The following is a 27,703-nucleotide window of genomic DNA, read 5'->3' as shown; positions in this document are numbered from 1 at the left end:
AGTCCTTGTACCAGGAAGAGCCCCAGCCCAATCTTCCTTCACCAAAACACATAAAATACACCAGAGAAATAGGTTGAAGTACATATTAATTCTGCAAGGCAACCTTGCAAAATTACTTACACACTGAGGGACATGGCCAGGGACGATGGGCTTTGCCCGGAAATGGGCGGGTTGGTGGATGGCTTGCACCTTTATTAGAGGTTCAGGAACTTGCCCCTCAGCGGACAGAATGGGCAGCAGGACTGCTCTGCTCTTCGGGGAAACCCAGGGCTGAAGGGGCCGACCTCCCCACACCCTCAGCTGCCTGCCTGGCTGGGCCTCTGGGCTCCAGGCTTCAAAGGGCCTCGAGGCAGGAGCTGGCCAGCACTGCGTCTGCTGAATGTTACCCAGTTTATCAGTAACATCCCCGTGGGTGGACATACAGCACTAGCACCGAAGTTTAAATAGCGTTTATAGCCCATGAGTTTCTCACCCAAACTGGCGGTTCTGAGCCGTGGAGTAGGGGCTGCGAGTAGCCACATCCCTCCCCACCCCCACCAACTCCCCTATCGCTCATCTTTCCAAAGGCATCATGTATCGGCAACACAATCAAAACCAAAATTCACTTTAACGTTGGAAAGATGAACAACTTTTTAATGAAGTGGAATGTTGGGCAGAATCCCTGGTTTCCCCACAGAAAGAGGCACCCTGTGCCAGCAGCTGCAGTCTGCAGGCAGAAAGAGGTGCCCCATTCTGTCACTCTGGAAACGAACTCAAGATTTTTACCAAACATCAGGAGAGCGTGACCGGCTCGGTCTCTACGACGGACAATGTTTAGCACGAGCTGAGGCTTGCGATGCTGCCCTGTTCCCTGCAGGCGGCGGTGGGCGCATCTCGTGGTTCTGCACACGTGGCAGTTTCCGGCTCCGAGGCCGGCAGCGCGAATCCCAGGCCGGGAGTGAGGTCCGTGTCACAGGGATCGGATCTCCTGCTGCGGCTGACAGCGCAGGGCACCCCCGACCGGAAGGCAGGGAAACCGCCACCGGGAGGGATTCTGCGTCCTGTTTGGTCCTGCTTTCTCTCCGCAGACGTGTGTGGGCTGGTCCCGGCCACGGCTGTCAGAGGAAGGAGGCCCTCACCTGGCGGCCCTTCAGGGGCTGCGGGGGCCGGTGGTTGCTCAGCAGGAAGGCGGCCGCGTGGCCCTCGGGGGTGCACAGGAGCCTGCGGAAGGCGGCCAGCTGTGGGGGAAGGAGGCAGCGTCAGCGAGGTGACCAGTGTGAGCGCGGCCCGGCACAGAGCTGAGAAACAGGTACCCTGCGCCAGGAGCTGCCGTCTGCAGGCAGGGCCCCTCGGCCTGGCTCAGCCTGCAGGGCCCCCCTGGCTGACAGCTCAGCATCTGGAGGTGCCTCGGGCTTCCGAGCGCAGGCCACGAGCCCTCCTACCTGACGGGATGGGGGGCAGGGGCTGAGGGGGGCATGGGCCTTCCTAGCGGGGACCCAGGCCAGCTCTGCCCCACCCGGGACCTCAGCGTCAGTGTCCTCAGCACCAAGTGAAGCCTTGGATGGGTCACCTCAGGAGCCACGGGCCACGGGGGGCTCCCCAGCGTCGCAGGCCCGGTGCTCACAGCAGCCATGCTCATCCTGTGAGGACTGTCTTGTTTTCACCATTCTTGTGCCTTGTAAACAACTATCTATGGAGAAAGCCTAAGGCCTTCCCCCTCTGGTCATGTTTACAACTTAAGTGGCAAACACATTTCTCACCAAAAGGGCTTAATTTTGCTCATTACAAGAAAGCTGACGTATCTTGCAAACTTCACGCAGTAGAAAGTATCAAGAAGAAAACAGAGATTGCTAGTCACCACGTCACAAGACACTTGACACTATAAAACACTTCTATTTTTTCTACGAATAGTTTTTTTTTTAATGTATATTTAGAGAGAGGGGAGGGGAGAGGGAGAGAGAGAAACATCGATTTGATAGTGACGCATTGACCAGCTGCCTCCCGCACTCCCCTACTGGGGATATAGCCCGCAGCCCAGGCATGTGCCCTGACCGGGAATCGAACCTGAGACTCCTTGGTGCTCAACCAACCGAGCCACCTGCCAGGATGAACATGCTTCTATATGTAAGCACACACACACCTCAGATGTTTTATTACAAAGATGAGCATAACTAAATGCTCTTCTGAAACCTATTTATTTCCATATACAGGGTGGGACAAAAGTAGGTTTACAGTTGTGATCTGAGAAACTGAGTTTGTTCTTGTATTGTTATCTATTAGTGAGTGTGCCGTCTTCAGGTGAGTGACGGTGCCCCTCCCCTGGCCCACCCTGCAGACATGCTAGACATCTTCGCATGTCAATCAATATAAATCGCTGTCACCATTGTTAATTGCGGAGAAGTTTTCTATTATAAGCATGTTTTACAAATTATTTAACACTTCCTGGTGGTTAGTATTATTTGTTGAGATTTAGCATAGGTCCACAGCAGTAAATGAGGTAGGGTAAATTCCTGGAATAACTCTACTATCTCAGAAATGTTCACCAAACGTGTTGCCAGTTAACACGAGTAAGTGTTCAGTGTTTGTGTGGCGGCTTTGAGCAGTGCGAGCCGCATTCTCTGAGCTCAGCCAATCATTTAGCCGCCGACCGAGCACATTCAGGCCAGGACACTGTGGCCAGGCTCCGCCACTCTCACGGCGCTAGGCCAGGCGGGGCGGAGGGGTCAGCACCAGCAGCAGGCTGTAGCCACACTGTGTGGCGGTCAGCTCAGGCACCACAGGCAAGCACAGGGGATATTTTGGAGCACCCTGTAGAAGGCACAGCGTGAGAGGGTCAGACGCGTTTTTACAACTTGCTGCCATTCGTGTCTCATTAGACCAGACCATCTGAGCTGACGCCAGGTGAGACAGGAAATTCTCAGAAAAGTCAAGCAGCTGGGCCGATCAAACCCGCCCCCAGGGCCCAGGGAGACGCCCGCCTGTGCAGGCCTGGTCACCCTGTGTGTCTGCAGCGGCCACTCCAGGTGGGAGGTTGTGCGGGAGCCGAGTCCCCGGTCTCCAGCAGGGCCCTGCCTCACCTCCTCACCCAGCACACCCGCCCCGCCTCCAGCGAGAAGGGAAGAGTCTGAAAGTCTTGCTTTACTCATCCCTCCCACCCCGCTCTGTTCCGCCACCACACACACAAGTCCACCATGGCTCCCTACCTCTGCGGCAGCTTACCCGACTGGGTCTAGGGCAGGAACTTACTCTAGAACGTTCTCTGAGCCGCCTGCCTTAGGACTCCCTGAACCTGTCCTGATGTCCCATCCCTGTGTCTCTCCCAGTCCTGGCTCTGGATCTGCCGCCCATCCCTGCCCAGATGGTGGGCCCGCCTTCCAGGCCTGCTCAGATTTGCCTCTCTGGGCTCTGGTGCCCTCAGCCACTGCCCAGCCCCCACCAGGCCCCTGCCTGCTGCCCTGGCTTCCTGCAGGCAGAATACCTGCCCTGTCGCTAAGGCTGGCCCTGCGTCCACCTGGCTGGGCGGGGGGGGGGGGGTCTCCCAGGGCACCGGGGCTCAGGTGGGTGTGACATGCTGCTGTTTGCTTTGGCTCTGGTCCTGCACTTTCCGTCCCCTGTGTAGGGAGCAGAACTGCTCCTCCCTGGTGTTTTGTAACAACTTGTGTCACTCGGGGCTCAAATGTCTGGCTGCTCTGCTGCCCACCAACATCGGTCACGGAATGTGCTGGGCCAGGCGCTGGGCTACGCGCTTCTCATTACATGATCTCATCTGCCTGGTAATCCCCCACACGACCCTCTCAGTAACATGCTGTCATCCCCATTAAAGATGAGGCCTCAGGGGAAGCGAGGAAGGTTCAGATGAGCCGTCCGCAAGCCAGCGTGAAGCCACCCAGCGCCCTCTGCATCTCTGCTTTCCTCCTCTTTTTATTTACTTTTTATTATGGAGACTTTCACACACGCGCAAACGTAGAATAATAAACCGCCAGGAGCCCGGCCCCAGGTTCACTGCCCCCCCCCCCCCCACCCCCATCCTCTCTCACTGCCAGTCCCTTCCAACTGGATTACTTGGATGTAGATTCCAAATATCGTATCATTTTAGGTGTAGGCATCTCAGAGTATCTCCCTACAGTAAGTGGCATTTCTAACCCACCAAGGCCCCCAGACAAGCTTGATAGCTTGGCTTGCGAGCACCTCAACCTCCTGGTTTCTTCTAACCTAGGAACTTCTCCGCACTGGCCCCTCAACCACGTCAGTGACGGCTGGTCCCAGAGCACCTGGGTGAAGAGACTTCCAGTGATTTTTAAAAAGTCAAGTCTTGCCCTGGCTGGTTTTGCTCAGTGGATAGAGTGTTGGCCTGTGGACTGAAGGGTCCGGGTTCAATTTCTGGTCAAGGGCATGCGCCTTGGTTGCAGGCTTAATCCCGGGCCTGGGTCGGGGCACATGGGAGGCAGCCAATCGGTGAGTCCCTCTCACATGGGTGTTTCTCTCTGCCTCTCCCCTTCCCTTCCACTCTCTCTAAAGTGTGGACCAGGGCCACTTAGAACACCTCTTTGTGTCTCTGCATCACGCCTGCAAGAATGAGCAATTATCAGACAATTGTAGAATTGACTTGTACTGTTTGGTACAGATTAAACATTTATTTTCAAAGCTAATTCTACTGTTTTATATATTCAGTCAAAATTAATGTTCAAATGAATAAATTCTTTCCTCACTTAACAAATAGTCTCTAAAGGTGCAGAAGAAAACCATTCTTAGACATTAATGATTGCTAATACAATATATAACATTTTACTCTTAAAAAAGACATTACAGCTCTAGCCAGTTTTTCTCAGTGGTTAGAGCATCATCCCTTGGATTGAAGGGTCCTGGGTTCAATTCTGGTCAAGGGCACATACCTCGGTTGCAGGCTCAATCCCCGCCCCGGTTGGGGCGTGTGTGGGAGGCAACCAATCGATGTGTCTCTCTCACATCGATGTTTCTCTCTCTGTCTCTCCTCCTCCCTGCCACCTTGTTTAAAAATCAATGGAAAAATATCCTCCAGTGAGGATGAACAACAAAAAACCCGAAAACAACAAAAAAGAGGGAAACATACAAAAAAAGACATTAGAGTTTTACTTCCAGATATGCTGGACTAAGACCCTGCAAACAACCTCCGTGTAGAAAAACTTTAACACCAGACATGATGCAAAACAACGAGTTCCAGGCACTGGAGACGGAACACAGCAGCGGGGTCGGGGGGACTCACACACACAGAAGGAGAGGTGGGCGCTCTAGAGTGCGTTTCGTCTCTCCATGTGCCACCTGGAGCTGGGTGGAGTCTGCCATGGGGACACCTGTCCTGCAAGAAATGAGCTGGAGAGCAGATCCACCAACTCTATGCCTACAAACCACGCATGGCCAAACTGAGGCCAGAGCTGCAGCCCAAGAAAAAGAAGGGCAATTCAAGCCCAGCCAGGAAACTACCTGCTAACACCAGAGAAACAATGCTTATCAGAGAAAATAACAGAGTCCAGAATCATCGCAACTTCATGTTCACAACATCTAGAATATGATTTTAAAAAAATCACTCAAGAATCAAGAAAATGGAACACATTCTTAAAGAAAGAAAAATCAACAGTCAGGCCCAAGATGAATCAAAGTCGGAACTTACAAGGATGTTCAATTGGCCACATGAAATGAAACAAAGCATCCTTTTTAATGCACAAGAAATCTCAGTACTCTTAATGGGAAGTCTCAGTAGATAAATAGAATAATAAAAGAGAGCCAGGCCAAAACCGTTTGGCTCAGTGGATAGAGCCTCGGCCTGCAGACTGAAAGTTCTCAGGTTCGATTCCAGTCAAGGGCATGTACCTGGGTTGCAGGCACATCCCCAGTGGGGGATGTGCAGGAGGCAGCTGATCAATGTTTCTAACTCTCTATCTCTCTCCCTTCTGCTCTGTAAAAAATCAATAAAATATATTTAAAAAATAAAAAATAATAAAAAAAATAAAAGAGAGCCAAGTAGAAATTTTAGAACTGAAAATATAAATTCTAAAGCACAAAGTTCAATGGATAGACTTAACAGTCACACTGGCCTGACAGGAAAGAGTAAATTAACTTTAATATAGATAAATAGAAATTATCCACAGTGAGGAACAGAGATAATTTTTTAAAAATAAAGTTTCACTGATGATATTAAAAGATCAAATCTATGTGTAATTAGAATATCAGAAGGAAAAGAAAAAGAGAATGGGCACAGGATACATAAAATGTAACTCATAAGTAATCAAAGACTTAAATGTAAGAGCTAAAACTATTAAAGAAGAAAATATTTTGTGGCATATAGTTAGGCAAAGATTTCTAAAGCAGACTTCTTTTGCACAAACTATAAAAGATAAATTTATAAATGGACTTCATTAACACTAAGAACTTTTCCTCTTCAAAAGACATGTTTAAAAAATAAAAAGCAAGCCATAGATTGTGAGAAAACTTTTGCAAAAACATGTATTGGAAAAGGGCATTTGTCCAGATTGTACTGGGTAAGAGCTCTCGCAGCTCAATAATGAAAAGACATACAACCCAATTTTAACACGGGCAAATGATTTGAACAGATATTTCACAAAAGATATACACAGAGACAGCAAGCATGTGAAAAAATGCTCAACATCATTAGTCATCAGATCAATGCATAGTAAACTTACACAGACCCACCAGAATGGCTATCATTAAAGGCTGACAGCACCAAGTGCTAACAAGGATGTGGAGCAACTAGGAATCTCATTGCTACTGAGAATAAAAGAAGGAACAGTCCTTAATTAATTAATTAATTAATTTTCACTTTTAAATATATTTTTATTGTTGATAGTATTACAGATATCTCCCATCCCCCCCTTTAAGACCACACCCATCCCCCCAGGTCTTCCCTACCCTAACTGCCTGTGTCCATGGGCTATGCATATCTATACTAATAAAAAGGTAGTATGCTAATTAGACCAGGAGACATTCTGGATATCCTTCCAGACAAAGCCATGGTGGCAGGGCTGAGGCAGAGGCGGTTAGGGGTGATCAGGCTAGGAGGGGAGGGCATTTGGAGGTGATCAGGCCGGCAGGGGGGCCAGTTTGGGGAGAGCAGGCCAGAAAGGGGGCAGTTGGGGGCGAGAAGGTCAGTGGGGTGGGGAAGTTGGAGGCGAGCAGGCCAGCAGGCAGAGTGGTTAGGAGCGATCAGGCAGGCAGGCAAGTGAGTGGTTAGGAGCCAGTGGTCCTGGATTGTAGGAAGGATGTCTGACTGCCGGTTTAGGCCAGATCCCACAGGGATCCCAGATTGGAGAGGGTGCAGGCCAGGCTGAAGGACAACCACCCCCCATGCACGAAATTCATGCACTGGGCCACTAGTCTATATATATAAAAGCCCAGAGACCCTTATGGCGGAACGACCAAAATGACCAGTTGCTATGATGTGCACTGACCACCAGGAGGCAGATGCTCAACACAGGAGCTGCCCCCTGGTGGTCAGTGTGCTCCCACAGCGAGAGCACCCTCAGGGCTCACGACAGCTGGTGAGTGCAGTGGCAGTGGCGCGAGCCTCTCCTGCCTCAGCAGCAGCGCTAAGGAGCAGCGAGCCAAGCAGTAGGGAATGAGCAGGCAGGCTGTTAAGAGTGAGGAGTCCCGGATTGTGAGAGGGCGCAGGCTGGGCTGAGGGACCCCACCCACTCCACACACCACCACCCCCCCACACGAATTTCGTGCATCAGGCCTCTAGTAAGTATGTAAGTTCTTTGGGTTGTCTCTTCTCATCTCTCCCAACCCCACATCGAGGTATGTCAGTCTGAGGAACCGCCCTTTAGAAGACAACATGGCAGTACCTTATAAATTTAAACATGAGTTTACCACTTGGCCTAGTAATGCCAGTCCTAGTCATTGCCACAAGACATGAAAATGTGTCTACAGGAAAGTGTGTATGTCAATTATTTCTAACACCCAAATATGGACAGCCACATTCATAACATCTCCAAACTAAAGCAATCCAAATGTCTATCAATTGGTAAATAGATTTTTTAAAAAATAGTGGTATATCCAAAGGACTTGTATGCATGCATATTAGCATAACCAATGGACACAGACACTGGGGCGGTGGGGGCTTGCCCTTGGGGCAGGAGTGGCGGGGGGGGGGGTCAATCGGGGAAAAAGAAGACACATGTAATACTTTAAACAATAAAAAATAAAGTAGTGGTATATCCAACCATAGGATATTACTCTGTAACAAAAATAAATAAAATGTGTGAATCTTCAAAATGTTGTTCTGAGCAAAAGAAATCAAACACAGAAGTGTGTGTCTGTGTAATTCCACTTGAATAAAATCCTAGTGACTCTCAGTGGTGTCCTGAGGCCGTGGGTGAGTGGAGGGCAAAGGGCGTGCGGAGCCCTCTGGCAGGGACCCCTCTCCCTGGACGGTGCGTGGCTTGCTCCATCGCATGGTAACACACGACCACCAAGGCCATCAGCAGCACACTGAGGCTCATGAGTGCTGTTCTATGCAAACAACGGCGTAACAAAACAGATTGTTTAAAAAGGAGCCTAGGATAGAAGGCAAGTGTCCTGTACATTGGATTTCAGCAGCTGAGGAAGCGAGTGGAGAAAACCCAGAATAACCCAGAGACTTGGCAGGAAAAGTCCGCCTGCCCAAGACAATGAGGCCTCTGTTGTCCAGATATCAGAATCACAGTCTGTCCCCCGCCTGGAGGTAAACCAGGCATTTCAGTCAGTGACTTGGGGGAGAAAAATGGACTTGAATCAAGAAAAAGAAAATGAACACCCTCTGCTCTGCGCTTTAGGTCAGACAGTGACTTGGCAAGAAAGAGCAGTGGGGAAACTGGCCCAACCGACTGACAGAGGTTCTGGTGGGACTGAAAAATAAACAAGTACACCTCCCAGCGGCTTCAACATAGAGCTGGCATCACGGAGACAGCATTTTCTGGAAAGTAATTCTTAAGCCGGTGGCATACACAAAAGACTTTACATGAAAGAGCTAGGCAGCCCAGTGATCTGATCAACCCTCTGTGTTTTGGGTTTTTAATAAACTTTTTATTTCAGGACGGTTCAGATTTACAGAACGATTACAACGGGTCCTCGTGTGCCCACATCAGTTTCCTCTGGAGTTGCCACCTTCCAAGGTGTTCCTTCTCACAACTAACAACCACGTTTATGCCGCCCGCCCTTAAGTGCGGTTACTCAGGCTGCTTTGTTTGCACCTGATGTCTCTCTCTGCCCCAGGATCCCACCGGGACACGGCATTTCACTGAGTCACCTGTCACCTGAGCATTTACTGGTGGTGAGTTCTCAGACGCCCTTGTTCTTGGTGACGCGCACAGTCTGAGGAGTACGATCGGTGTTTCGCAGGATGCCCCTTACTCGGGCTTTGTCTGATGTTTTTCTCATGGTTACGACTGGGACTGGGCTTTTAAAATATCTTTTGCTTCATTCTTAAGTCTTACAAGCACTATAGCACTATTTTATACTTTGGATTATTACTCAGATAATCACTTCAATCTGGTTGCAAATGAGATGTCTGAAAGGGTTTCCGCTCCTGTAGATTCAGGTGAAAGCTTCACCGTGAATCACCGGTCACACTAACCCTGAAACTCAGCTACTGTTTTATACTCTTCTGTGCAAAAAGCCAAATTAATAATCAACACTAATTAATTGAGCCTGAAATGAGATACAGTAATGAGTCCACAGCTAGTCAGTCATAGCCCAACACTTGCAGAAAGTTTCCTTGATTGGGTTAACTTTGTGCACTTTAAGGATCTAATACATATTTTGAAATAGTCCCTTACCAATCACAGGTAGATTTTTTAAAAGTTACTTTCAAAAGTGGCTCTAAGGAGTAAAGATACCCTTGACTATGAGGAAAAACATGTCTTGATGATATAATGTGTCACTTTCAAATGTAACCAGGAATTGTGAAAGGAAGCACATGGGCACAGGAAGAGGAGAAAGTGAGGCCCATTAGTGAGGCCCCGGCCCAGGGGCAGGTCCCTATTCTCATGACACAATTCACCTTGTTTCTAATGGAAAAATTCACAGCAAATTTCATGTCAGTTAAGCTCTAGATTTCTATGCAGATCTTTATAAAAGTGCTAAAGACCTGGTGCACAAAAATTTGTGCACTGGAGGGAGTCCCTCAGCCTGGCCTGCTCCCTCTCACATTCCGGAAGCCCACAGGGGATGTCCTACTGATGGCTTAGTTCCGCTACCGGCTGAAGCCATAGACTGGCCTCCATCCGCAGGAGGCAACCGGCCAATCAGGGGAAGGTAACACCCCCATCACACCTCTGCTGCTGCCACTGCTGGCTGCAAGGCTGCCTGAGCCTTGGCCCTCACAGTGGCAGCCACCATCCTCAGCTTGCCTGAGCCTCAGGCCTACCCTGGCAGTGGCAGCCACCATTGGCGGCTTGCTTGAGCCTTGGGCCAGCCCACCATCGGTGGCTTGATTGAGCCTCGGGCCAGCCCTGGGCAGCAGCAGCCACCATCTGCTCCCCCAATGCACCTCCTGGTCAAGTCCCCCCGCCCACCCACATGCACCTCAATGCTTATGCAGCCCCACCCACCTGCACGGGCCTGCTGCGCACGCAGCCTCCTAGTGATGGGTTGTTACGGCATGAGGGTATCATGACCACAGAGGCTTCTATTGGCATAGATTAATGAGTATGCCCCAGGCATGAGGTGTTTTATCCTAAAGACAAGGCCACTAGAAGTGGCACATGAGCCTCACAGCACGGGGAAATGCCCCCGACACGGCCTTGGCAGAGGTCAACCAGCTCTAGTCTTTGACCTTGACCTTGGTGGAGGTCAACCAGCTCTAGTCTTTGGGGAATAAACAGCTAGGCCGGTGGGCCAGTCCACATCAGAAGTGCTTTATTAGCTGCAAAAATTATTAGACTGCATTCTTGCTAAGGTTCTGCAGCACATCATTCAAAAAGGAAGGACAAAACCAAACCCACTAAGCGCAGCCTTGGGGACACCTGGCAGCATCCACCTGGCAGATCGCGGGCCGAAGGTTCCAGCCCAGCAGAGTTCTGGGCAAAGACTCCTGAGCCTGCAGACTTATGTCACAAGAAGAGCCTCTTAGTAAATGCGACAGCCCTCAGACGCCCTGCCCCACAGAAGCTCTGCCAACAAAAGCCACAGGTGGCAGATTTCTTCTTAAACTCAGCAGGCACTGGTCTGTGGCTCAAGTCCCCTTCCTGAAGGCGGCGCCTGTGGGAGGGGCGGGCCTAGGGACCAGCAGGAAAGGTGAAGGCCACCTTTTAAGAGCAGCCTCTCTCCTGACTTTCCTTTTGAATCCCAGCCCCTTTCTATCTCAGTCCAAACTAGGAGACAGAAGCAAGCAGTGCTGCCTTCAAATGGCGCCTCCCCTCCCCGCGTTTCTAAGAGGTGGGGAAGAAACCACCGAACCAGAAGGTCAAATGGGAAGGGCCAGAAATCCCGTCTGAGGAAGAACACGGGCTTCCTGGCGCAGCAGGAGGCACAGCGGGGGTGGAAAACCATGCCACCCAGTCTCCTCTGGGAGTGGACCAGCCGGGACCAGGCCTACCTGCTGAGAGCTGACGCTGATCGGCTGCTTTAGGATGATCCACGTGACACTCTCCAGAAGGGGCGGCACGGTGAGAGACCCTGGGTACGTCCAGTAATCCCAGGACGGCGGAAGCAGCGACAACGGGTCAAAATTCGTGAATCGAGTTTGTTTACCCTGGGGCAGGGGAGAGAAAGCCACAGATGACAAGGGGGCGCTTTCACAGACCTGGAGAAACATGCAGGCAGTGACATCAGATTTCACTGGAACTGCCCAGCTGCGCAGTTATTTAGTGCCTGCTGTTTGTACTTTAAAAAGAGTACCTGCCTTCATCTAAACATGTTAGAAAAAGTCGGGCATCGCTAAGATTCATTTGCAAGGACAAGATTTGTTTTCATATGAGTGGTCTTTAAAATGTGTTGCAGCCAAAGGCTTATTCTGTAAAGCTCCAACAGGAACTAATTATGCATAAATAGACTTATGTGATTATTTTAGGTGATTGAAGACTTCTTCATAAACTTCAGGAGTGAGTGGTGACAGGTCATGTCAGCTCTGTCGGTCAAGGACACACACTTCAAGGAGCAGCACTCGGCCCTGACTCAGACATGTTTGTAAGAGAAGACAGAGAACTCAGCAGAAAACAGGACTGCTGGGGTCCAACCCCAGCAGGTCCAGGGTCCCCAAAGGTGTGGATGGAGTCGGCGAAGAAGGAATGACACGGAGACAGCATTCAGTTGATCAGCAGCCTTGCCAGGATCTCCAGCCACGATCTCCAGCCAAGTTCTGTTTAGGATCTCCAGCAAGGTTCAGGTTAGGATCTCCAGCCAGGTTCTGTGTCCATGTTCTCTTGCTAGGTTCTCCAGCCAGGTTCTCCAGGTTCTCCACCCAGATTCTGTAACCATGTTCCCTCGCTAGGTTCTCCAGCCAGGTTCTGTCCAGGTTCTCCAGCCAGGTTCATGTAGCCATGTTCCCTCACTAGGTTCTGTCTCTAGGTTCTGTGGCCAGTTTCTGTCCAGGATCTTTTGCCATGTTCTCTCCAGCGAAGTTCTTCTGTCTCTAGGTTCTGTGTAGGTTCTGTCCTCCAGTTTCTGTGTGTCCTGTTGTCTTGTTACATCTGTATTTATACCAGTTGATTCCGATCCTATCAATCTCTATTCCAAAGGTTAGGGCGTTTCTAATCTCCATTCCAGGGAGTAAAGATTATGTAGCTTAAGTGTGATTGTTAGTAGTTAAAGTGATTAACTACCCGCCTGGCACTTAGTTAAGGGGTTTTATTCCCTCCCTAACTTCAGGGGAAAATCCCTACCTGGGGAAACAACCTTTCTCAGAGAGGAGACCTTGGTTAAAACACATAGTGCCAAGAAGGTGAGCAAGCATATTAAGAACAGTATGCCATATATGCCAGGTCCCTTGAAACAGCAAGGATGGACCGGCTCCCAGCACAGGACGATATTAGTCACCAGCCACCAGGAATTAGCTTTACCTTTTCTTTAATGGAATCCAGGATGTCAGTAACCTTTTGCAGGTGGGGATTACATTCGCCGATCTGAAAACATAAAATTTCGAGAGAAGTGGTTACTGTTGCAGACAGGTCTGAATTGCTCCATTTCAGTCAGGATTTTAAATTCTTTAGAAACAAAACGTAGGCCAGTCCACAGCCAACAGTGGCTGTTCTGCAGCGCAGCTCTCCTGCCTGAAGAATCTGGATGAGGAGAGAGCACTGCAGGCTCCTTGGCTGAATTAGAAGTTTGGCCCCCAAAGTGGTGGTGACAGCTTCCTGCTTCTCAGCTTTAGGGATGTTGCAGATGCAGGTGAACTTGAGGAAAGCCTGGCTTAGGCCGCCTCCATCACACCCGCACTCCGAAACCAGGTGTGGCTTCCAGACCCTCTACCCACACAGGCTATTATGACATCAAAACATTAGAGGAAAAACATCCCCCAGATTCGGCCTAAAACAACGGGAGGTCTCAGATCAAGGCAATAGATCGTCCTGAGCCGAGTTCCTCGGAAAAAACACGTGCGCCTCTTTCCCCATCCAGTGGGTGTCGCAACAAAGAGGAACACCCTGCAGGAATGTGGTCCCAGTGGGAGAGGGGCGGCCCCACCCACCCAGGTGTGACCACAGCGATACCTGTCTGGCCATTTGTGCAGGAGACACAGAAAACAATGGAAATGGTCAGTACATTTGAGACAACAAACCAGGTGGTGCAACTAATGCTTCCGGAAGCAGGACGGTGACTCCGCTCTGCCCCGCCCCTCTGAGCACTGTGCTGTCTGTCAGGAGGAAGGCCGGCCAAGGCCCCTCTCGGGTCTCCTCGTCACTGCAGCGCTACTGTTGCTGTTGCTAATGGACAAAAATGGTCCACAGACACAGGGGGGATTGTAAGGCAAAGCTCCCAGCGCTGAAAGGAACCATAAACGTGGAACTGTGACATCCATTTCAAAAGGGAAACATTGGACCTACAACTGATTTGCTGTTAAAAGATGGTAGAACCCGGCCTGCGTGGCTCAGTCCACGCGCCACAAGGTTGCAGGTTTAATTCCCAGTCAGGGTTGCGGGCTCGATCCCCCATGGGGCGTGTGCAGGAGGCAGCCACTCGATGCTTCTATTTCACTGATGCCTCTCTCTCTCCCCCCCCCCCCCACCCAATCCACCGCTCTAAAGATCAATAGGCTATTTTTAAAATGGTAGGCTGTCCACTTGGCGACTGAAGTCCTGCCCCACACGGCCGAGTAATTGTTCTAATGAAGCCAGAGGCCCTCACCTGTAAAAACACTCCCAGGACAGCGAGTCCGTCGGGCTCGTGAGCTGCCTCCACGAAGCTGGGGTACTTGTCCGAGTTCCAGTGGACGACGTGGAGCTGAAAAGGAGGGAACGGTGTAAGTCAACGTCATGTTAGATCCATCCTCAGACACATGAACGCCAGGGAAGCCTGGCGCAGAGGCCGGGGTGCACCTCCATGCACGGTTCTGCAGCCACGTCCACCGTGCTCTTGGAGGCCCCAGAAAGTCCTGCCACACCCCTCGAGCCCCAACAGTCTCCAGCCACCGTTCCCAGTGACTTAGGGCCCCCGCGTTCCCGCACCCGGGACTGCAGCCCACAGCCTGAGGTCAGGCCCCACTGGTGGCAGGTCCAGGTTGGGGGGTGGGGGCGTCAGTGGGCCCCCTGGGGTGACCCTGCCACGGACGGGGCGGTGGTTCCTGGACGTGGTCAGAGGCTCACACCCGCAGCTGAGGCCTTTCTATGGCGTGAACATGGATTCTTCGTAAGAGTCGCTGTGTTAAATGGTGTCCACACATCTACCAGCTTCTAGGCCCGAGTTCCGACCCCGTGTGGGGAGCAGGAGTGAACTGGACAGAGAGGCTGGGCTGGAAGCAGAGGTCGGAGGAGGACCGGTGTGCTGAGGGGAGGGCAGGGGGGACGGGGCCGGGACCAGAAGGGGCTTCTCCCACGTCCCAACTTCTCCTGAGAGCAACAGCCTTCCCCAAACCCGAGGGAGCCGGTGTCCAGCGCCATGGCCATGTCCCGAACACAGACCGGTGCATGGACGCAGCACGCACAGTCCCACACAGGCCGCTCCTGGGGGCTCCTTCCCGGCTGAGGGCTGCACTGCGATGGGAGCCACAGGGAGCCCAGGCCACGTGACACACCCAGATGGCGTGGCCCTGATCCTGACGGCCGTGAGAGGGGCCAGCTTTGACTCGACCTCCCCAAGGGACTCCTGTGGCCCCTCAGGAGGAAACGTGAGGGTTTCATGCACAAACCACCTTCCAGGTGACAGCAGAGGAAGGAGTTAATCTGCTCAGGTTTATCCCTAACTGTACGTCCTCCAGGCAACTAATGCGGGGATTTGTGGATAAAGAAGGATGACCATGCCTGGCAGGCGTGGCTCAGTGGTTGAGCATCGACCCATGAACCAGGAGGTCACAATTCGATTCCCGGTCAGGGCACATGCCTGGTTTGTGGGTTCGATCCCCAGTGGGGGGCGTGCAGGAGGCAGCCGATCAATGATTCTCTCTCATCATTAATGTTTCTATCTCTCTCCCTCTCCCTTCCTCTCTGAAATCAATAAAAATATATATATTTTAAAAAAGAGTGACCATAAACAGTGAACTACGAAACTGCACCCCGCCCCCAACAGCGGAGAGAGTCTGGCTCTCCCACGGTGGCCGGTGCCGTGTGGCGTGAGAAAGCGGGGAAGGAACCTGGGCAGACGGCGCTCGCTGGGCCAGGCAGGAAAGCAGGTGGGTGTTGTCTCAAACGCCAGGCGCCCACGCACCAGCCACCTGGGAAGAGATGACGCCACAGACACGGAAACCTGGGGAGTGACTCCTTAGTTCATGGCCCACAGTCGCTTAGAAAACAAACGTGGAACCAAAGAGAGAAGCCCTGTGTCCTTCCAGGGATAAAGAGCGACCAGACACTGGGAGCAGAGCAAGGGAGGCCGGGTTTGTTTTTACAAGTCCTCCCGCTCCCGCCTCTGCTAAGCGGCACCTCCCCCAGCTGAGGGCACGGCCCAGGCACCTGAGTGGGACCCGGGGGCAGCGCCTCCTATTCACAGTGACAGCCCAGTGACGGAGCGAATGACGCGAAGTGGCAGCAATGGCTGCAAATGGAAAGGAGCAGGTTCCCCTGGGAAAACAATGTCTGACCAACAGTATTCGTCAGCCTCAGCGTTTGACCGCCTCCTGTTGACACACAGAATGCCTTGGTGCAAAAGTCACCAGCAGCGCTGAAATCACAGCTTCACGCTCACCTCCGTGCCTGATGCTTCTGTGTGTTAGGCACACGCTGCGCTCAGGTGAGTTCCAGCGCAGCTCCATCCGCGTTCTCCTCGCGGCCCGGGACCCTCGGGAAAAGCTTCTCGATGCGGCCGTCAGATTCAGCCCCAAATTACATTCCCATGTTACCGCTCTCAGCGGCCTTTTCCTTTTGTCTTTCTTTCCTTCGCTTTTTCATGTGTGAAGAGGGCATAACCTGATGGTGCCCCGAGGTCAGGTACAAAGTACACAGTGACAGCCGTGTGCTCAGCTGCGGGTCCCACACAGGTGTCTGGGCCGTGTGCTCAGCTGTGTACTGGAAAAGCCACTTCCAGGCCCGTCACTGCCTCCAGCCTCACCCCCTCCCCCAACAGCAGAGGTTTCATAAGATACAGAGCACCCTCGCCACTGCCTCTGTCCTCATCCCGCACGCCAAGGAGGACCCTGACCCGCTCAGGCCCACATGCCCCCCAGGCGAGCCTCTCATTAAGGCCAACGCCTTTGTTCCCAGCACGCGACACCCTCCCGCCCGAGCGCTTCCTGGAAAGCGCTCTCTGGATTTTCTCTGAGTGGCTTCTGGTCATTCGGTCTCAATTCAGGTGGCATCTCCCAGGGGCCCCTCCTGACCACTCAGCCTCGCCATGACCACGTGGCATGGCTCTGTCAGAGAACTCACCCGCCCGTCTGCGTGGTGACCGGCCACCTGCACGGCCAGACTCCCTTTCCGCAGCATCGGTGTTGCAGCAGCAGACACCCGCCTCCCCCCAACCCCCACCCCCCGCCCGCTGGGCAGCCGGCCACCTGCACTGTCACCCGCCACCAGGATCCCCCAGAGCCTCCTCGCCGACCCTTATCCCCTCCTGCTTCACCCCAATTTCTCCTCTAGTTGTAGCGTGCATGATATTTTTTAAATGCAGATATTATCACTTTCTAATTCAAAGCCAGTCAGTGATGTCCCGGCTCTTAGAATACAGCTCAGCCCTACCAGCCTCTGCCATGTGCCACTGTCCACGCTCTAATCCCACGGGCACTCTCTCCTGGGATGTGGGGCTCTCTCCTGCCCGAGGCACACGCGCCCTCTGGGCAGGCCCGCCGGGTCCTGTCCTGCTGCCTGGCTCGCGCCTCTTCTCCTCAGGGATGTGTCCCCTGGACGCCCCCTATTCTCCTGGATGCCCCCGTTCCCCGCACGGTGAGCCAGGGAAGGTGGAGGATGAGGTGGCCCCCAACGCGTTCCTAGTGAATGAGGGAATGCAGCTCAGGGACAAACGAACCTACGAAACGAGAAAGACCCCGATCCACAGTGAGCCCGGAGGCCCCACCGCGTCCAGGACCGTCCGCAGTGCCGGCGGCCAGAGCTCGCAGCCCACGCGGAGGACGGCGCCAGCCCCAGGCACCTCCAGGGCCACGCTCAGGCGTGTGGAGGGTGGACCACTGTCCCAAAGCTGCGTTGGGACATGACAGAGGCAGCCCGACCCAGAACTTCTGAGATTCAGAATACGTTACGTTCCAACACAGAACTTCACAACACAAGCATGGGCGGTAGAGGCTGAGCACCAGCGGCTTCAGGGCCTCACTCCCCACCCCACCCCCCCCTGCAGCCTGAGCATCTCTGTCCTTGTCTCGGATTCGGGGCCCCACCCCCGCAGCCTGGGAGCCCTGCACTCGCACAAAGCGCTCAGGAGGAGACCATGCCTGTGGGTAATAGCCCCGACCAGCAGATGTACAAGAGATGGAAGAATAAAACCGGCAGCAAGGCCTTTTGCCCTTGGCTGGGCGTCTCCGCACAGCGGGCTGCCCAGGAGGGCCGGGCCGGCTCGGTAAGCCTGGGGGCGGACGAGCGGACTGCCTGCAAGGTCCTCTGTCTCCTGGCCGGCGCCAGGGCACACGGAAGTAGCTTTGGCTGAGTCACAGGACAATTCCCTCCCATCTATGGTAAAGCCAGGGGTCAGTGTTATTTAACTGTATTATGCTTTGTGCTTTAGCCAGAGGATTAGAAAAGTATTCTTTTAAAAAATATATTTTTATTGATTTCAGAGAGGAAAGGGCAGGGAGAAAGGGAAGCATCAATGGTGAGAGAGAATCATCCATCAGTTGCCTCCTATGCCTCCCACTGGGGATCAGGCTCACAACCATGTGCCCCGACCGGAATTGAACCCTGACCTCCTGGTTCATAGGTTGATGCCCAACCACTGAGCCCCGCCGGCCGGGAGGTAGAGTATTCCTAAAGGCTAGCACCCTACGGAGGAGTGACGCCGGTGAAGAAGCCAGGACGTCATGGTTCTGCACACGGCGCTGCCCGGTGCACAGCTGCAGGTGAGAGGGGACGGAGGGCGGAGGAGAGCGGTGTCTGACCCCACAGGGCCCTTTGCCATTGATTCTCACCTCTGTTCTGGGGATTTTACATGATATGAGTGAATGTGTCGGGACCAAAATGCACAGAGCTGGGACTAGAACAAACGTTTCTCTCCTTTCTCCTCGCTGGCCTCTCAGGAGCCAGCCTGTGCCTTGGTGTCGACAGACCTGCTGCTTCCTGGGCCAGTTTCCCAAGCTGCCCCGAGTCCGGGAGCACATGTTCACACAGGCTCAGCGACCCTACCTCTCGGGGTCGCGCTGCGGCTCCCCGTTTGCAGCTGATAAGCTCCTGCGCTGACGGGAGGAGGCAAGGTCCCAGCTGAGATCCAAATCGGCTCGGGACCTATTTGGGGACAAGGACGCCTTCCCGGTCCCTTACCTCCCACCAGAGAGGACAGCTCTGTCAGGAGCCTGGCGATGGCTTACCTCGGCGGCGTACCTCACTCCGTCCACCACGTGCTCAGAGCCGTGGTCGTCCGTGGACCCCCAGTGCAGGTGAAACTGTCGCAACCTGTATCTTCCAGTGAGTGGGCCCCCTCGCAGAACTAAAGGGCAACACAGGTGACACTGTTAGCAAGAAGGGTGTTACCGAGCGCCCCCCACAGCGTCTCCCCGCACCCGCGTCACGAGGAAGGTTCTACCCAGGCGCCTGGCGTTCGCGGGCTGGGATCCAGCTTCCAGGTGGGCGAGGAGTGAACACAAACCTTTGAAGGGTGAGCGCGTCCACAGGACAGCTGTGCACGGACACGGGAAGCCCAGCAGGCACTCTAGTTCAGTGCAGGGAGCCCGCAGGGCTGCCCCGTCCCAGGAGGCCGCCAGGCCCAGGAGCGCAGCAGGTGGCGCAGGAGAGCCTTCAGCACTTGAAGACCTGGGCTCACCTTGGCTTCACCACCGTGACCTTGCACAAATTCTCTGGCCTTGAGCTCCAGCTGTCAGGCCATGACCCCGGCGAGCAACGCCGCCTCCCCCCAATGTCGTGGGGAAGGAGAAAAACTGAGCACACAGCCCTCGCCCCTGCCCCGCAGATAGCCAACGGGACCCGCGAGCTATGATGACTGCGGTACCGCTGCTGCTCCCACAAATGCGGGCAGAGTGAGCTCATCTTCTCAGGGAAGCAGGAAACACAGGACACAATTAACTCTTTTAAAAAATCTATCAGATGTTCCCACGTGAGCAAAGTGTATTTTTAGCACTTTTCCTCCACAGATATGCTCTCTAAGACCATGGCCACAGAGCTCCGCCAGCAGGGCTCAGTGGCTGAGTGCCTTCCTATGAACCAAGAGGTCTTGGTTCAATTCCTAGTCAGGGCCCATGTGTGCACTAGATCCCCAGTGCGGGGCATGCAGGAGGCAGCTGATCGATGATTCTCTCTCATCATTGATGTTTCTATCTCTCTCTCCCTCTCCTTTCCTCTCTTGGATCAATAAAAATATATTTTAAAAAATAGAATTATGGCAATGGAGTCATATCTTAAGACAGAAAAGTGTCCTACTAGAAACCATAGTCCTAAAGTGTGTCCTTGTGATTAATCTCTGCTAGGCAGACCCCCGAGGGCCCGGAGGCCCTGGCGGCTGAGCTCAGCACACCCACCTACAGGGCTCATCCCCATCACCCAACAGCAGGAAGTGCCGATGGGCCAGTGCAGCCTCAACAATAGCTTGACTTCAGTGGCCCTGCTCTTTAGTTATGTTACATACACATAATTATATGCAGTTACAAAATTTGTCAAGAATGACCCACCTTATATAAGAAGGAAAGATGTTCAGAATGTCATATGCAGTCTTCTGTAAACAGCAAGAAACGAAAGGACAAGGCAACGCTTGCCTGTGCCCTCTGGGCTGCGCTGCAGGAGGCCAGACCGCTGTGCGAGGACCAGCACCGGGGGGCGCCCTTCTCCCAGCCTGGCGCTGGACGGTGGCTCAGAGCTGGGCAGGGGTCCAATCAGCAGCCGGGCACAGTCCCCGCTCAGCGAGGACATCTCCTCCCACACGCACCCACGCCTCCGTGGGTGTCCGCGCTCTTGTCCGCACTTGTGTTTGTTTCCCTGTTCCTAACTAGGGGATTGGACTGATGTCCCTTCACACCTACCTGCCCAAGGAGGAACTGGGAGCACATGCAATCGAGTCTGGGGAAGGCTGGATGGTCGGGCACCCTCTAGGCTCCGCCAGGCCCAGACTGCTCCCTGGTAGGTAGCTGCCTATCTTCAGAGCCCTCTGGGAAAGAAGGGGAAGGGGAGCACCCCACGGCAGGCTGCAAGGCCCCTCTCGGTCACTGTCCGCGACAGCGCGGTGCCACTGCTTCCGCTTGCCCTGGACACGCTCCGGCAGACCCTGCTGGCGTCCCTACGGCACCGCCCCTCCCGCGACTGTCCCCGAGGAGATCCTTGATGGAGAGGATCTTTGGTTTGGCTTTAAACAGCCTCCAAGATGTTTCACAGATAAATGAGCTGAATAGGCACATGCCCTCCCTGGGTGGTGGCCTGCTTCCGGATGCCACGGCCTCTGAGGGCAACCAGTGCTGGCGTCCTGTCTTTCCTGTTCTGTTGCACAAACCGAGCCGAGCCAGGGCACCCTTCACAGCGCCATGCAGAGGGAGGGCTCAGGACTCACCTCTTATTCTAGAACTGAGTGCACTTTGGGAGGAGACACAAACCAGCCGGCCCAGGAGAAAGACGGAGACCCCAAAAAGGCCCAGGAGTCCTGGCTGGTCTCTGGGAGCCGCTCCCAGCCCAGGCTTCACCCAGATCAGTGCAGCCCCGCCTGGGGGAGCAGCGACGCTGGCCTCTCTCTGCCTCGCTGGGCTCCACACTGGAGAGTCTGTACTGAAATGTCCCACGTGGGACCCGGACCACGGGTGGCTCCTGTGATGACCACCTAGGGCTCTGCACAGGGTGGGGAAAGTGAGTCCAAAGGTCACAGTGAGCCTCGCGCTGCCTTCAAGATGGTCTCTATAGGACAGTGAAACTGTGGGATTCGATGAAGAATGGTGGCAAAGTTATTTTTAATGAGAATGATTTAGTGTTTTCAAGTGTCGAATTATTCATCTCGCTTTCCAGCCTAGGTGAGTAAATACATATTATTGTCTCCATCTTGACTCTGAAAATAAGTGATCATTTCTCCAAAATCATACTTGGCATACGTATAGAGCCCGTTTATCACTTTACCCAGAATTTTAAAAAATCTCTTCAAATGATGCGCTCACACAAGAGGTCTACAGAGGGTAAGAAGCCAGAGGTGAGTGCCTAGAAGTGTGGGGAACGTGTGCCACCTCAGCAAGAGGGCCTCTGTTAGCTGCTCTCTGCCGTGAAGTTCAACCACGTTGTGAAACTAGAAACATAGGTGTTGCTGCACTGCATCTGCCTTGGGCCTTGTCAGTAACGTGCCCGCCCTGCTCCGTTTCGGCAACTGCACTGGCGTCGGCTGCTGGACAGTAAGCACGGCTGGGAGCACAACCAGAAAAAGGCTCTTCAGACAGCTACTGTCTCCCCAGCTGCAAGCAAGCTCCTCCAAGAGGACCGTCTCGCTCCTGTGTGCCCTCAGGACCAGGGCGGTGCCTGAGCAATGACTGCACAGGAGCGGCTGCGGTGTGACCTAGCGTCACCACAGCGCGATTCCAGGGCCGGCGAGTGGCACGGGAAGTCTTATCCAGTCACTTCTTATTCTGGAACGAGGACTGTAACCTCAGTTTCCTTTAATATTTGAGATATTATAACCAGTTTCCAACCGCAATCGTGGGTGGTGTCAGCTTTGTGTTTGGAAGCCTCAGATTTCTACGTGACCACATCTGTGCCCATTACGTCACCCTCCCCTTTACCTCAGCCTCCCGCCCTCACAGAGCTGAGGTGTGAAGAAAACACATATATGAATAGCAAGGTCCCTCTTTTCCCCACAAGTTGAAAACACTACGTGTTAATCTCTCTTTGTGCACTTTTTACAATGCTCTGAATAAATAAATGAATCACTTTTATGAATTTGACAAGTATGAGGAAGTAATTTTACGGGCTTATAATTTTAACTAACAATATAGCTTTACATAAGCACAGGGAACTATGACTAAACCAGAGCTGCGCTTAATGAGTGAAAGCTTTCTTCCAATGAAGGGTTTTTAACATTTAACTATACTTATCATTAATAGAGCAAATGCAGCAGCATCCTGATATTAGACTAAAAGTAAAAGTAATTTTTCAGCAGCCTTAAAATATGAGTCTCCTAATCTTCTCTGTCATCTAACTTCTAAACTTGATACTAATCTGCTTCTTGGGCTTGAAGGCGAAGGAAATGCTATTCATTTAGCTAGGGTGTCACATAGAAATGGTACGAGTTTCATTGGGTTGGCCATTCTTTATTGATGGTGTGGAAGACACTCTCCCTGAACTAATCAAACACAACTTTTATGACAGGTCCCAGCAAAGTACTAACAGGGACATCCAATGGGTAGGTGTTTCAAATAAGAGGGAAAAGAAGGCGCCATCCAATTGTCCGAGCCCCTTACTCCCTCCCCCCCCCAAAAAAGCCCACCTGATTTGTCCTCCGTGTCATCAAAGTCAACGTTGAAGGAATGGCCACTATTACTGATGATTTTGGCAGAGCTCGAGTCATACTTGATGCTAAGAGGTCGGAGGGAAGAGTCGAACTTTGCTTCCTTGGTTTTAATCTCAATCGGGGACTGCTGGTCCCCATCAGCAATGGGGAAGAGTTGGTTCCAGTGAACAGGACCTGGATAGAGTGCACAGGACCAAAGAGAAGGACTAAGCAAGGGGTGTCATTCAAGGAGTCCTCCTTGAGTGCCACACACTGTGCTTGAGCCTGAAGAGAGAATGGGGATTAATAAAAGGTCTTCATCCTCAGAACCTTCACATCCCACTGTGTGCTGCTGTTTCTACAAGACCAGTTGCTCTTATGAGAGGTATGGAAACTTCCTGGCTTTCGTTCACTCATTTTCAGAATTAAACAAACCCTTGTAGACAAAAGAGCACGTATGTTTTATAAGGTACTTTCCAAAGGCACTTTTCTGCCAAGCGCAGAACAACAGCACAATTCATCACCGAGAACAAGGGATTCCGTCTCAGCTCCCGGAGTGAGCGCGGGGGCTGCAGGGCTCAGGAGTTCGCGCTGGAAGGACAGCTGAGTGAGCCTGCGGTGGCCTGCGTGTGAGCAGGTAATCCACACCCCCTCTCAGGGGATAATGCAGCGCAGTGGCCGCACCCTGCCGGGAAATGGGATGTGGATCCCCTGCGGCGGCGTCAGGGAGCAATCTGTTTCTCTTTTCTCCACCTCAGGAGGCCCCTCTGTTTTTTGCCAATGCTACATTTGAATTCCAAAGGCGGCACAATGCTCACCCTGACCCGCTCGCTACTCAGCACCCAGCGTCCAAGTGAGACACATTCTGTAAATGATGTGAGCCCACAGCGGGCAGTGCCCTTGGGGGCCTCGGCCTTGCTCTGGAGACTGGATTCTAGTTCTGCTTCTCAAAACCAACCGCAGTGGTGGCTCCAAGTAAGCAGCGCGTCCGCGGACAGGGACAGACGTGGTCACTCCTGTCTCCTCCACTGCTCCTGCCGCCAAGCAGCCGCCACAGCCGGAGAGCTCTGCCCTCCCGCACCAACCAGCGGGCCTGGCTGCTCCAGAACCCAGGTGCTTACTGCACAGATGGCGCAGCGTGACCATGAACCACGTTGGTACTAGCAGCACGAGCGTCTTTAAAGATCGGATTTGGAATATAACTTCAAGAAATGCACATATGCCACGGTGGGCCACAGCTCCCATCTCTAAATCTCATTTCCCCATGACTCCTCCTTTTGTCAAAAAAGAATGAATAATGTTTTCCCTCTCTAAGCTTCAGGGAGGAACGTCACCGCAGGAACGCGCACCAAACACAATACACACAACTCCGCAGCTGTTCCCCGGAGCCTGACGCTTTGGACCTGAAGGCCCTTGAGCACGCAAGTCCTTGCCTTCAGCTTTTATAGAAAAGCACCCGGCCCTGACCGGTTTGGCTCAGTGGATAGAGCATCGCCCTGCGGACTGAAGGGTCCCGGGTTCGATTCTGGTCAAGGGCATGTGCCTTGGTTGCGGGCACGTCCCCAGTGGGGAGTGTGCAGGAGGCAGCTGATCGATGTTTCTCTCTCATCGATGTTTCTAACTCTCTATCCCTCTCCCTTCCTCTCTGTAAGAAAATCAATGAAATATATAAAAAAATAAAATTTAAAAAAAGAAAAAAAGAAAAGCACCCGGTCCTCGTTGACTAGACCCGCACTCACCTTGCTGCACTCACTAGCCTGTGTTCTCTCTCTCTCTCTCTCTCTCTCTCTCTCTCTCTCTCTCTCTCTCTCTCTTTCTCTCTCTCTCTCCCACCCCCCACCCCTTGACAGCCACCAGGCATGACTGCCTAAAGCACATTAGACTTCAGATCTGCCGACTCTTTCATCAGGAGTGTCCTCCTAACCACTCCCTCCGGTTTCCAGTCTTTATAACAGAACCATTTTGAAATACTCAACGTTAGATATTAACTACTAGGGTAGGTTCATTCCCTGCCTCTTAAGAGGACCCCCCTTGTAAAAATAGTCCAAACCTCCATCGTTAACCCCATTTGAACATGGTGCTTCAGGAGAGGTGTGTGGTGTTTCTTCCACTGGCTCAGGAACTTGGGAACATCATGGTGACGCGTAGTTTGCAGTGACGGCCACTTTCTAAATGAAGCCAATAGCACCGCGGAAGGTGCATGGAGGAGCCCTACGCTGTCTGTGCAGGTGCCCCTGCCAAGGGCTCCTGCCAGCTGCTCACCCACAGTCCAGCCAGAACCATCAGCCCTGCCAGCCAGATGCATCCTTCCCCGTGGGGCTTGGCCACAGGCGACCTACCTCAAGGTGTCCCCTCATCACTATTGCTTCTAAAGCGGGAACCCCTGCCCCATTCTTAGAAAGCTATGGAATCAGTCCCTGCTAACAGCTCTCCTAAGAAGACTCTAAAAATGTCTGCAGACAACAGCGGCCGAAATAACTCAGTTGGGAGAGCGTTAGACTGAAAAATGTCCGCAGACAGCTTCAATGTTTCCTAGCATATTACAGAGTCATCACTACTCACTGATCAAAAGCATGCTTCTTCCTAACCCAGTGGTTCTCAACCTTGGCTGCACATTAGAATCACCTGGGAATCTTTTTTAAATCCTGATTTCTGGGCCTCATCCTCTGAAAATTCTGTTTCTTTGTTATGGGGTGGGGCCACAACATTAGTAACAAAGAAATAGAATTTCAAGAGGATGAGGCCCAGAAATCAGGATTTTTTTAAAAATATATTTTATTGATTTTTTACAGAGAGGAAGGGAGAGAGATAGAGAGTCAGAAACATCGATGAGAGAGAAACATCGATCAGCTGCCTCTTACACATCTCCCACCGGGGACGTGCCCGCAACCCAGGCACACGCCCCTGACCGGAATCGAATCTGGGACCCTTCAGTCCGCAAGCCGACGCTCTATCCACTGAGCCAAACCGGCCTCGGCCAGAAATCAGGATTTTAAAAAGATTCCCAGGTGATTCTAATGTGCAGCCAAGGTTGAGAACCACTGTCCTAACCAGTTAGGGCCCTATTGGCCTGCAGTAACTATTAACAATGCTAAGGATCATTCCAGCAGAGAGGGAAATTAAAGACAATTGATTTTGTGCCCCCCAAACATAAACTGGAAATTAGCAAAATGTAAGATTATAGCCTCCATCAGAAAGAAATCCACCAAAGTTATTCTTAATTTTTAAATTTTATCTGCTACCATTTTTATTGGCAAATTAATTTTAATGTCAAAAGGCTACAGTTAAAAGCGAAACTCTTCCATTTCTTTGTCAAAGTTTCTATAAAAATCAACTACACAGTACTATTCAATAATATACGTTTGTCCAATAATAATAGTAATAACAATTATTGTTATTAGTCACAAGCCTAATTTTTTTCTATTTCTTTTTTAAAATTTATCTTTATTGCTGCAAGTATTACAGATGTCCCCTTTTTTGCCTCTTTGACCGCCTCTCCTCTGCCCCTCCCCCCGGCCTTTACCCCACTATTGTCTGTGTCCATGGGTTCCGCATATATGCATATAGGTTCTTTGATTAATCTTCCTCCCCTCCCCCGCCTAATTTTGACAGTGGTTCCCTATAAGGCTTTCTAGGTGCCACTATGCTATTAGTTTAAATAATCAGTATTTGAAAAAATTAGCTGAATAAGTTGTTTAATAGAAAAATGAGAAAATGGTTTACTTTTGATAGTTTAGAATAGACAAGAAAAGTACACGTCTTATTACTGCTCCCATCAGTAACTGCATTTTGCCCACGCGCTTTAATTTCAATCCCTTTGCTGACCCGCAGTGTCTGCAGGGTGTGTGTGTGGGTTGGGGGGGGGGAGGGGGGGAGAAGGAGCCCCACACTGCCTTCACCTTTCAGAAAGAACCCAAGCCCCCAGGGCCAGCAGGACAAGGGGCCCAGCAGGACGAGGGGCTGGCCCTGTCAAGGTTGCCTGAAACCCGCATCCTGGGTGCCCCAGGAGGCACCCTGCCTTCTCAGAGCTGCCATTCCAGTGATTTGAGTTTCCTCAATACAGTAAGCATTTCCATGAGTTATTCCTGGAGGAGTCACCATTCATTCAAGTGTGTCCTCAGACTGCCTTTAACCCAGAAGTGCTGTCACTGGGGTGAGTCCCCCCCCCCTTCCCCGCGGCTTGTGAAAGGCATTGCTATCGGGGATCTGGGGGACCCTGGCACATTGTCACCCCTGAACCGACACCCCAAGGGCGTCTCCCGCACATGGTCCCCAATGGCCCCCGGGCAGGGGACCTAGGTGTGCAGGTGGCCTCATGACCCCTGCCCCCAGATCTCCCCATTCCCTGGCTCCCCCACCCAGTCCTCCTGTGGGGCACTCACCGTTGTGCTCCGCGTACCCCCAGCTGAGTAGCGACATGGTTGGGAGCGTGAGGGAGGGACAGCAGGGACCCCGGCAGCAGCCACACCAGTCGGGCGCACTGGGGCCAGGAGCCTGCGGGCGCTCAGCTTGCCGGGCCGGGCGGAGTCGGGTCGCCTGCTCT

General features: G+C 52.4%; 1 protein-coding gene across 1 annotated transcript; it reads right to left on the bottom strand.

The window, feature by feature from the left end:
- Window positions 1–608: 608 nt before the first annotated feature.
- Window positions 609–27,703, bottom strand: LOC308533202 (carbonic anhydrase 13). Its single transcript, XM_081111049.1, has 7 exons — window positions 27,543–27,703; window positions 23,158–23,355; window positions 19,067–19,185; window positions 14,293–14,388; window positions 13,011–13,073; window positions 11,549–11,704; window positions 609–1,217 (listed from the first exon to the last, which is right to left on the bottom strand). The coding sequence occupies exons 1-7, from the start codon at window positions 27,577–27,579 to the stop codon at window positions 1,098–1,100; spliced, it is 789 nt and encodes a 262-aa protein (XP_080967175.1). The 5' UTR covers window positions 27,580–27,703; the 3' UTR covers window positions 609–1,097.

The sequence above is a fragment of the Myotis nattereri genome (assembly GCF_964212035.1).
Source record: "Myotis nattereri genome assembly, chromosome: 17".
Classification (NCBI taxonomy): Eukaryota; Metazoa; Chordata; class Mammalia; order Chiroptera; family Vespertilionidae; genus Myotis; species Myotis nattereri.
The sequence above is the reverse complement of the archived record's forward strand: the minus strand, read 5'-3'. Positions and strand labels throughout refer to the sequence as shown.

Excerpts from the sequence above, each read along its gene's own strand:
- LOC308533202 (XM_081111049.1), bottom strand. The coding sequence starts at position 27,579 with ATGTCGCTACTCAGCTGGGGGTACGCGGAGCACAACG. Across the intron at positions 23,356-27,542 it reads GGGGTACGCGGAGCACAACG|GTCCTGTTCACTGGAACCAA; the intron begins GTGAGTGCCCCA and ends CACTCTATCCAG. Across the intron at positions 14,389-19,066 it reads GAGTGAGGTACGCCGCCGAG|CTCCACGTCGTCCACTGGAA; the intron begins GTAAGCCATCGC and ends CCTCCTTTTCAG.